The 12,237-nt window shown below is 34.4% G+C and overlaps 1 protein-coding gene across 1 annotated transcript in view; it reads left to right on the top strand.

Moving 5' to 3' along the window:
• Positions 1–12,237, top strand: part of CNBD1 (cyclic nucleotide binding domain containing 1) — a 143,001-nt gene that overhangs the window by 75,340 nt on the left and 55,424 nt on the right. The window contains exon 5 of the mRNA XM_074319101.2: positions 1,633–1,778. Coding sequence (XP_074175202.2) covers positions 1,633–1,778 — 146 coding nt within the window. The remainder of the gene's footprint in view (positions 1–1,632; positions 1,779–12,237) is intronic.

The following is a 12,237-nucleotide window of genomic DNA, read 5'->3' as shown; positions in this document are numbered from 1 at the left end:
TTTTCGATTGTCCCACCACCAATGGTCACATGCACTTCCCTTGTCCCTTTTCATTCAGTGCTTGACATATATGGGTGTTGATGGAGAATCTGAGATTCTCTGGAGTGCAGGCCTTCCAGAATGGCAGAGTGATAGTCTCTGTATATCTGTTCCGTCATAAAAGCAATGAAATGCTGGCAAAAATTGTCAAAATAATTTGGGTTTTTTTTTGCAGAACTGAAAATCAAATGCTAGCAACAATATGAGGAGCAATTTATTCAAGAAAAATGGTGTAATTTTGAGAGAAGAACAGGGTTTTTGTCTTGACCGGTTTTAATCCTCCTGTCTTTAGTTCTGTGGTCGTCTTGAAACCAGCAGCCTTGCAGCCCTGGAGGGGCAGGCTGGTTAGGAGCTCCTCAAAAAGCCCCACTCCCGGGGCAGTGCCACAGTGAGGCTTGTCTGGCAGCTGCCTGCAGAAGCCCATTCACAGGGCATTGTTGTTGGGTGACCCTGGGGAGGAGGGTCAACATTATATTATCCAGAATATTCAGTTTTCAACAAAAATTATGAGACAAGCAAAGAAATAACAAAGTGTGACCCAAATGTAGGGGCAAAAAAAAGCAGTCAACTGCCAACAATGTCCAGAGAGATTCAAATGTTGATTCTTAGTAGATAAAGATTTTTTACATCAACAATTATGAATAAGTTCAAAGAAAGAATGGAAACTGTGTCTAAAGAATTAATGGAAAACTTGACACCACATAACCAGCCCATCAGCGAAAGTTGAGGGACGCTCTGGTTCAGGCACTTAAGGAAATCTCTGAACAGCCATTAGATGGTCACTAAGTGAAATAAGCAGACACCGATAGTTGCACAGTGTATGGAAGACAGACTATAAAATTAAAGGAAAGTATGACAATGATACCCCATCACATGGGCTACATCAATAGAGACAGAAAAAAAAGAGAGAACCAAATACAGACTTTGGAGTTGAAAACTACAATAACTGAAATAAAAATTTCACTAGAGAGGATCAACAACAGAGATTTAAACTGGCAGAAGGAAGGTTCATCAAACTTGAAGATACGTGAATTAAGAATATTCAGTCAAAGGAGCAGAAAGAAAGAGAATAACACTTTTAATAGAGCCTTAGAAATCTGTGGAATATCACCAAGTGTATCAGCATAAACATTATGGGCTCCCAGAAGGGGAGGACAGAGAAAAGGGGTAGAGAATATTTGAAGAAAGAATGGTCCAAAACTTCCCAATTTTATGAAAAGCGTCATCTATTCATCCAAGAAGGTCAGTGAACCCCAAGTAGGATAATAACAAAACACGTAACTTTGCTTTTAATGCACTGAGTTTTCTATAAAAAGAAGGTACAGGTAATCTCCTGAAGTGGAACGTTTTTGGATGTTCATCTTAATGTTAGAAGAACAAATTATGATTCTAAAGCTGATTACCAGGACAAAACATCACAGGTGTTTGTCAGGAGCCCTTAAATGAAAAGGAAATATAAATTTGGAAGCTCAAAAATGAAGAATTTCTTGTTTTGTTTTGTTTGTTTCTTTTTTTCTTTTTCTTTTTGTTTCTTTGTATTTGTGCTCTGGTGTCTCAATTTGCAATCTTTTTTCTTTTCTTTTTTTTTTTAAGGCCCATTCACAGGACACTGCGTGAACACAACACTGTATGGAAGATGCTGAAAACAGTTCCAGATTTAACTTCTCAGCTAACTGATGAGCATCTGAAAATACTTAGTAAGAGTGTCATTTCCGAAACCTGGGTAAAAGGCAGCACAGGTAACAGACCAATCTCAGGGGACACTTGGCAAGACAAAATTAATATCACCATTTTGAGTTCTCTGTTGTTATAATACTCATGATTTCACTTGACATGATAAAAATGTACTGCTTAGATGTATCTCGTTTGCAAGTTTGCATGTAGTGAGATGAATATCATTTCATATTTTAGTAAATATATTTTAAAGATATACTCTAGTGTTTCTCCACCTTGAGCACACGTCAGAATCATGCAGAAGACTTGTTGAAACATTGCTGTGTTCAACCCTTAAAGTTTCGGTTCAGAAGGTTTGGGATGGGGCTTAATTTTCATTTCCAATAATATTCCAGGTAATGCCGCTAGTCTTGGGACCATCCTTTGAAAACCATTCATTGATACACACGTTGACTAATAGTCTAGCATTGGTTTTCATAGTTAAGACAGAAAGCGGTCAAAGTGATTATTTGATCCGCACACTGCTCCGATGCTGGAAAAAGACCTCTCCAGACAGATTTGAGGTTCCCAATTGTAACTCCTAATCTCTTTGCCAAGGATACATTGGCTACATTAGTTTAACAGAGGCATTTTATATTTGAATTTTGGGGGCATACAAATAAATACACACAGAGTCACACACACATCTAAACCAATAGAGTTCAACATCATTTTCTCAATACATTCTTTGTATCAGGGATATTCCTTATTTATTCCTCACAGTAACAAATAAAAGTAGATATTATGATTCTCTCCAGATGACGACCCTAAGGCACAAAGTATTTTGCAAACCATTTCTGACTAGAATGGAATTTCAGACATACTAGAGCTTTAATGCTAAACTCATTCTTGGCCCATTAGGCCACTGGTTTTCTGAAGCGATCATGACATTTAAAATCTAACTGGAATTTTGGAAAACATGTGTCTATTGAAAAGCTTTACATATTTCGAGAGTTTTCCCCCTATGGTCCTCTCTCACAGTTAGTTTCGTTTAATCTGACATCAAGCTGGGAAAATTAAATCAGGAGTTTTGCAGAGGAAATATGGTGTCGAAAGGGAAGAAAGAACAGCATTCAACATTGCTCTGCCGTTAGCTTGAGGATAGTAATTGAAAAATAGTTTTATCATAAATCCCTGTAATTATATTTATCGTGGTAAAATCTATGCCGTGGATGCTCTTCAGTAGATGATGGACTGCACACGTGGTGAGATATCTATGGAATTCTAGGCAGTGGTTAAAAAGAATGAGGTACATCTATGCATAGTGACGTGGAAACTTACTAAAGACAGCTAAATAAAAAGAGAATGACTGTAGAGTTATATAAATAATCATATGTTCATAAATACCTGAAATTATATATACACATATGATTATTATAAATTGTTATATAATATATATATTCTAAATTATGTATACATTATATATTATAATACAGAGAATGCCAAAAAATGTATACACATTTTAAGAAGGGAAAAAACTGTATTAAAATTACGCTGATGGTAATGACTTTGAGCACCTCTTGTAATCGCAGAAGTCAAATGCGACTTGTCTTCATCTTTTGTTATCGGTATATATTGAATACTACAATTTTAATACAGTCTTTTCCTTTCTTAAAATGCCTATACATTTTTTGGCACCCTCTGTATTTATTATATATTATATGTATACATATATGTATATATAAAATACATAGGAGTAGATCCAGAAGGACAGTCCAAAAATACGTATTTTTAATATTGTTACCTTAGTGGAGGTGAGAGGAATTGAGAGGCAGTGAGTGGGAGCAGTGAACTCTTTCTTCTTCATACATTTGTGTTGAATTGTCCATAATGAATATATAGTCATTTGTCAGTGTTTGTAACTATTTAATTTATTTACAAAGGTTTTAATATTATAACTAGAAGCAAATATTGTGTTCTGATAGTATCTTAATAACTTAGGTGATTAACTATTAGAATATGAACTTTCATTCCTTGATAAATATTAATATCAACTTTAATTGATCACTTATATATTAAATAAGGCATTCTAGCTCACATTTCGATGGGGCATACTTTCAAACATTTAAAAATATTTAGAAGTCTCTGTGTTTACATCTACTTGTGTCAAAGTTCTTCTCTAGCATTTTTAAGACGTCTTATTCTGACAGCTCAGATCTGTTTCACCGTCAAGGTAGTCAACTCATTAAATATCTACCCTCTGTAAATCTTTTTGTTCATCCAGCTTAAAAAACAATCCCAACAAGGTATCTTTTGATCCCTTGCCTTTATTCATGGAAGCATTCCTCTCCGTCTGCTGATATTTCAACTGTCCCCCTGTCGCCCCTCATCACCAGGCTGCTGACTTTCAATCTGCTGTGCAGGCTTTGGTTTCTTGCCTGCAATTCCAACATCTGTTTGTACCTTCTGTCTCTTTTCTGGCCACAGGTTCTCTGGAGCTTCAGGATTTAGGGCAGCTTCCTCAATTTACCATTCCTCACGCAGCCTCTCATTCGGTTTTCTTAAACAATAAAATACTAACAGAGATGATATTATTAGGATTTGAAGTACTGAATAACCCATGTCCGTATCTGCAGCTTAAGTGAAGATGGTACTAAATCATGATGACTATATTAAGATTGCATATGTTACTATAATAAAAATACTTTATATAATACAGAGGGTGCCAACAAATGTATACACATTTTAAGAAAGGAAAACTATTAAAATTGTAATACTCAATATATACTGATAACAAAAGATGAATACAAGTCATGTTCAACTTCTGCAATTACGAGAGCTGCTCAAAGTGGTCACCATCAGCCTCCAGACACTTCTGATTATGGTGAACCACTGCTTGGGCAATGTTTACCAAAGTGTCCACTTGTATACATTTTTTTTGGCACCCCAGTATATATTCCATATAGTAATCTCTATATACTATGTAGGTATATAGTACTTAATTCAAATGATATCAAGAGACTCCCATTAGATGTCTTATTTTCTGGCCTGGGCAGGGCGCATTTTTATGATTGGCAATCTAAAGCTCGTGGAAGCTGAAGTAATTAATTTGCTTGAGAATCCAATCTAGTGGCTAACTTAGAATTAGATTATTGATCAAAATTTTATTACTTTCTACCTTTATGTTAACATTGAAATAGTCCCATGAAATGATTGATATAAGGATTTTTTTTCCCTTCTATTATCTGTATCTATCATCTGTATCATCCTTACTCCGTTTTCTTTACTTGAAGTCCATTAAGTTTTACAGTGTTATTTCTCTTCTCTTTCATCTTATTTAATTTTACTCCCAACTTTCATCAGGTTATATCTCAAAAGTACCATAGCCCCTCACTTTAATAAAATTTAATACTTATTTTTAACACTGAAAATATATTCATATTACTAAATTTTTACCATTAACCTGCATAGACTTATTTTTCTGTTGTGATTTAAATTTCACTTAACATATTATAAAAACATCGTAGCTAAAGCTCATGAAAGATTGTACTGAGCATCCCTTCCACATGTAAGTTAATTATAATTCAAACAATGTGTCCTGAGAATAGAAGTCATCATCAAATAACCGAGTCCGGCCTTAAAGACCTTGGCCCTTGAAGAATGTGCATCGATCCTAAAGCGGGATCTGCTTTCACTGCAACTGAGGTGTTTCCTGTGATTTATGAGGATCGTCCTTGGAAGCTGGCCAGAATCTTTTCCAGTCTTCTTGCATTGTGAGGACCCAATTCCGTTTCTGCCTTTCCCTACCCAGGAGATAACTGTGAGGTTTTGGGAAAAGAACACAACAATAACAACAGCTCTTTAATATCAGGAAAATGCCAGTGGCCTTTGCCATGATGTTTATCTCTGTCATTGTCGTTTTGAATGTTAATTTCTAAACAGTGAAATTTCTAAGCAGGGATGATATGTGAAATATTTACTACCTGATCAGACAGGGTTTTCCAATCATAACAAATGCCTGCTCTGAGCAGTTACAATAAGGGTATTGGGACACATCACCAGAACTAGAAACGCACCCCTCCCTCCCCCACACCCCCCACACAGTTTCCTCCATTTCTTATCCTGGAATATTTTCAATTAATAAAGATTGCATTGTATAATTGTATTACTCAGTATCTAAAATTTCATAGTTTTTAAAAAACCTACTTGATTTTATTGGAAAATTGTCAGAATAGAACTAATATTTATTCACTTCTCTAGGCTAATTCTTGGGTTGCCATATTTCAGAAGAGTCGGCAGCTTTGTCCAATCAGGAGTTATTTTTAAATAAGCTTTTTATGTACTTTAGTCATATGTGCAAAAATGCAGTGTGGTATTGGGCTAAATGATTAGGAAAGAAAATTGCATTGAACTGCTTCCCATTTCCTACAATAACATGAACATAATTCATTTACTTAACAGCTATGTATTAAGCGTTTGCTATGTGCTGGTGACTGTCACTGGAACTTATTTTCTAGTGTGGGCTACAGGAAATAAACAACAAATGAAAACATAATATGATTTCAGGAAATAAGTTTTATGAAAAAATAAACAGAGAAGGAATTAGAGGAGCTGGAAATTGGAAGAGGAATTATTGAAATGATTACAATAATATTAATTACATATTTTATATAATGTTTACTGATCTAGTGCTTTCCTAAATACTTTATAAGTACTATTTTGCTTAATCTTTTCAAAACTCTAGGAAGCATGTGTTATTACTTCATTTTGTATAAGAGGAACTTAAGAAACAAAATAATAAGCTAGACAAGGTAATATGGGGAGAGTTTTCAGATAATGCATCTATATAAATGCTATGTATATATGCAAGGCAACAATTGAAAAATGACACTTAATTTACTACTTAAAAGACAGTAAGGCTTTGGAAAATAATATTGTCTTCAGTGTTTTGGACAACATTTTCTAAAGTGTTCATGGAGTTCACCTACAGATAATATGTGTTAAAACAAACAGCTGCAGAAATAAACTAACCAGAGAAGCACTTTGGGAATGGTAGAGTGAGGACCTCCAAAGATCCAGAGATGGAATGGAAAGACTGGCAAAAACTGTCAGTATCAACTTCTTCATAATGCTGGAAGAAACCCACAACAATCCCAGGAGTGTTTATTCAAGAAAACTGGTGAAGTGTTGGTAAGAATAATGAGGTCTGTGGCACTTTTGCTTGCCCTGTTCCTACCATACTACAACCCAGCCTTATAGCCATGGTAGCAGCAGCCTAACAGCAGCCTGACTGAGGCTGCCCGCTGAGGGAAGCAAGATAGGTTTGGATCGCTTTCAAAATTTTAATCCAAGAGATTTATCATGATTTGACCTGTCTTCCAGGAATAGGCCATTCACAGAGCCTGTATATTAAAAAAACAACAACAAAAAAGAAGATCTCAAATCAATAGCCTAATCTTCCACCTTAAGAAACTAAAAAAGAAGAGCCATCTAATCCCAAAACAAGCAGAAGGAATGAAATAATAAATATAGTGGACATAGTGGAATAGAGAATATGAAAACAAAATAGACAAACCTTTATTTAATAGACAACCCATGAATCAAGAAAAACAGAGAGAACATTCAAATTACTAAAATCAGCAATGAAATAGTGGATATCACTATTGCCCATACAGATATAAAAAGGATTATAAGGAAGTACATTAAACTATGCCAAAAAATTATACAGCTTAGATAAAATGCACAAATTTCTAAAAGATACAAGCTATCAAAACTGTCACCCCAATAAACTTTAATTTAAAAAAGAAAGAAATATTATTGTCAAAAGAAAAAAAAGACTGATTCAAGAAGAAATGGACAATTTGAGTAGCTCTGTTTCCAATAAATATATTGAATTAGTAACTTAAAATATTCCCACAAAGAAAAGCCCAGACAGACCCAGATGGCATCATAATGAATGAAGTCTACCAAATATTTAAAGGAGAATTAATACCACAAGCAATAAATCATCTAAAAATGAAATTAAGAAAACAATTCCATTTACAATAGAATCAAACCCATACCCTACTTAGGAACAGATTTAACAAAAGAAGTATAAGACTTGTATATTGAAAACTACAAAGGCTTGTTGAAAGAAACTGAAGAGCTACATAAATAGATATCCAATATTTATAGGTCAAAAGACCTAATGTCTGTCATTAAGATGGCAATATTACCTAAATTGATCTACTGATTCAACACATTTCCTAACAAAAATGATAGCTGTGTTTTTGTAAGAATTGGTAAGCTGATCCTAAAATTTTTATAGAAATTTAGAGGATCCAGAAATTCCAAGACCTTCGTGAAAACAAATGGCAAAGTTGGAGGACTCACACATCTGATTTTAGAACTTACTACAAACCTGGAGTATCAAGACAGTAGAATATAAGAATAAAGATAGATTTATAGATTCATGGAATAGCATCAAAAGTCCAGAAATAAAACTTTAACTTTATAGTCAATTGGGTTTCAATAAGGGTGTCAAGAAAATCCAATGGTGGAAAGAATAGTCTTTTCAATAAATGGTGCTGGGACAACTGAATACCCACATGCTCATGAATGAAATTGGACATTTCACTCATACCCTATACAATTATTAGCCCAAAATGGATCAAAGACCTAAATGTAAGAACAAAATTATAAAATTTTCTTAGAAGAAAGCTTATAAATTAATCTTTGTGACCATGGGTTAAGCCATGCTTTCTTAAACATGACACTGAAAGCACAGTGACCAAGGAGAAATCAGATAATTTGGACTTCATAAAAATTAAAATATTTTGAGCTTCAAAGAAACAATGAAGAAGGTAGAAATGAAAACCTTGGAATGGGAGAAAGTTCTTGCAAGTCATATATCTGATAAGGGTCTGATATCTAGACTCTGAAGAACTCTTATAGATCAATAACAAAAGGACAATTAATCCAATGGAAAAATCTGACCAGGAACATTTCACAAGAAGATATGCAAATGGCCAATAGGTACATAAAAATGCTCTATATCATTAGTCATTAGGGAATTGTAAATCAAAACCACAATCACATACGACTTTGTACCCACTAGGACAGTTTAAATGTAAAAACTAGACAATAATTAAATGTTGTTGAGGATGCAGAGAAACTGGAACTCTCATATGTTTCTGGTGTGGTTATAAAATGGTGAAGCCACTTTGGAAAACAATTTGAAAGCACCCCAAATGTTCAACATGAAGTTACCATTTGACCCAGCAGTTCTATTCCTACGTTATATACCAGAGAAACAAAAACATTCTCGCTCAAAACATGTACACAAATGGTCATAGCAGCTTTATTCACAGTAGCCCTAAAGTGGAAACAGCCTAGATTCCCATCAACAGATGAATGGATTTTCTGTAAATGTGGTATGCCCTTAGAATAGAATATTATTTAGCAATGAAAAGGAATGAGGTACAGATACTTGCTACCATCCGGATGGATTTTGAAGACATGCTAAGTGAAAGAAGCTAGTCACAAAAGGCTCCGTATTTATGATTTCATTGATATGCAAGTCCAGAACAGGCAAGGCCATAGAGACCACAAGATGAATGGTCCCCAGGAACTTGGGGTGTGACTGCTGAGGAATATCAGTTCTTTGGGGGATGATGAAAATATTCTAACATTAGGTTGTGATGGTGATTGCACATCTTTGAATATACTAAAAAGACACTGAACTGCACATTTTAAAAGGGTGAATTTCATGGATTAATTCAATAAAACCTTTTTTATCTCAATAAAAAATTCACATACTTTTAACCACTGATCACTTTAGAGTGAACCCTTCAGTGGCATTTAGTACATTCACAGTGTGTGGAGCCCTCGCTGCTGTCTACTTCCGAGACATTTTCATCTGCCCCCAAATGAACCCCTGTATCATCAAGCAGTCACTTTGCATTTCCCTTTCCTCCAGCACCTGGTGGCCACCAGCCAGCCTTCTGTCTATGGATTTACTCATTTGGACATTTCGTTTGTTTAGAGCCACACAATGTGAGAACTTTCGGTTCTGGCTTCTTTTACTTAGCCTGTTTTTGTGGTTTATCCACATTGTATCATGTACTTTATTCCTGTCTATGGCTGAATAATATTTTATTGTATAAGATTTTAAAACTTTTTTTTTTTGAGCTATTTGAAACTACTAGAAACTTCTGCCAGCTCCCGGAGATGCCTGAAATTTGAAGTCAATTTCCCTTAACAAGTCTGTTTAACATTAAAAATATAAAACACAAACAAACCAACGGAAATGACTTTTCTGAGGAAATAGATTTGAGAAATGATGATTTAAACAAGGTTAAGTCATTTTTTAAAATAGCAGTACTTTCATATGCCAACGTGTGTTGAATATTTCCTGTGCATACATGAAGTTACTTCTGATACATAATTTACCTCAGTGTTTTGTTTATTTATTTTCCCCTCAGGAAGCAGCTCTGTGCAACATACTTGGGGGGATGCTCATAGGAGAAAGTTTATTTCTCTCTTATTAGCGTTTCTTTACTACCTTCTATTAGAACATAATCTTAGTTTTGCAGGAGTACCCCTTTCATGCATTTGAAGACTTGACAGGCAGTCTTACTAGTTCAACTCTAGTGAAGGGTAGAAACAAGGCTTTTGAACCCGAAGCCTGTCTTTTGCTCTCTCTCACCTTTTGTTGCCTCTTTAACAACAACAACAACAACAACAGTAGTAAATTCCGTAGGCAAAATCAAACTCCTGTGAGTCTATAGTATCACGGAACAGTGTTTTTTAAGGCATTATATCAGAGAGCTTTACTAGGGTGACAGGTAGCAGTAATCGATACCCCTCTTTGGTGAATAATGGAGCATGTCTACTCAGATGATGGATCATGGGAAGCAACACCAGTGTTTCTATGATCTTCTCTAGTGTGAGAACAGTTCTGGCTGGTGAAGCTATTGTCCACCATCAGAAGAATGGTTCTTGATGGAATATATTCGTTTTGTGGCACCAGCCTGGATTTAATGTTTAATGTAACATTTAACCTTTTCAATGTCTACAGAGTATACGATGACCTTTTGTAAAAGTGACACTAATAAGAGGGTTAAGATGATTTTATTAATGGCAAAGGAAAATAAGATAGAAATGTTTATTTTAAAACTTAAAATAGAGCATTGAAGATGTGATCATGTTCAGTTTTGATAAAAGTTAGCAGAACATGTAAAATAATGGAGTCAGTGGGTCAGCCGGAAGGGCTTCCCACGAGGCAGACGACACCCGCTCTCCACTTTATAGGCCAATAAGAATTAACCAGGTGATGCTATGACTTTATTAATCCAGCTGTTGCTCTGGAAAACATTTAGATCTTTTAGAATGGTTGCTTTCAGCTGAAGGCTCTGTGGACCAGAGTGAGAGATCCATAGCAAGGAATTCACAAACATGTCTGCTTTAATCAAACTTTGTGTTTGGCCTTTAACCTTTTGAGAAGTCACAGCCAAAGTGATTAATTAAACTTTCCATGATTAGTATTCTTAATTCATTTGGAATGTGTATTAGTTCAACTAATACAAGAAATATTTTAAAATAATGAGGTCCCGAAGAAGAAATTTCTCCAAGATCTATGAAAATATTTATTTTGCCTTTTCACGTCACAGAGGTTGGCTAGATAAATAATTTTAGGAAACTTACTCCTGACTTGATTTTTATCAAATTCTTTACATTTTCAAAGTCTGGGAATAAAGAGTTAATGCCATTTTGATCCACTTTAATATCATTTTAATTCTTATACTCAAGTTTTTCTTTGATGCTTGGAGTACTTTTTTTTCATCCTAAAAATTATATGAAATAATTTTGTGTATATTCAAAACCTGAATAAGAAAGGTATATTATATGTTCCTTCCCATTGCTTAGGAATTTTAAAAGCTTATGTTTATCTTACATAATTAATAAATATTTTTTTGTCACAATTCATACATTTAATACCACTTTGTGATTTATAAGTAATAATTCAATGGTTATTTTGGAGCTTAACTCTACTGAAATTTTTTTCTAGACATTTTTTATGGTGTTGATATCATTTGTCCATATATTTAAGGGCTGATTTTGGATGTTACATGAATTCTATCTGAGAATTTTCTGCAAATTGTTCTGTTATATTTCATGCTTTTTTCTTGATTCTTCATTTTCAACTCAATTATGCCATTTTTTTTGTTTGAATGACGATTTTCTTTTTTTCTCCCCTAGTATTTGTATAAAGATGTCACCCCAAAGTTCATTTCATTCTGCACATATTACTGAAAGTTCTTTTAAATTCATTTATTTTCAAATCTCTACCCAACTAATTTTGATAGGTTCATGCAGAAACCATCTACATTAATTTCAGGAAAGAATTGACAGTTAACGTCTGAACTGAACTTTGTAACAAAATAGTTATAATTCTTTCAATCTTCATTGAGATCCTTTATAAAATTTATAAAAGTGTCTTCTGTGTGTATGTGTATATGTACACATATACACATCTATATGCATGTACACATATAACATCCTGCA

This window comes from Rhinolophus sinicus, chromosome 7 (assembly GCF_057876585.1).
Source record: "Rhinolophus sinicus isolate RSI-liver-muscle chromosome 7, RSI-T2T, whole genome shotgun sequence".
In the NCBI taxonomy this organism is placed as follows: Eukaryota; Metazoa; Chordata; class Mammalia; order Chiroptera; family Rhinolophidae; genus Rhinolophus; species Rhinolophus sinicus.
This window is presented reverse-complemented; position numbering and strand designations above follow the sequence as displayed.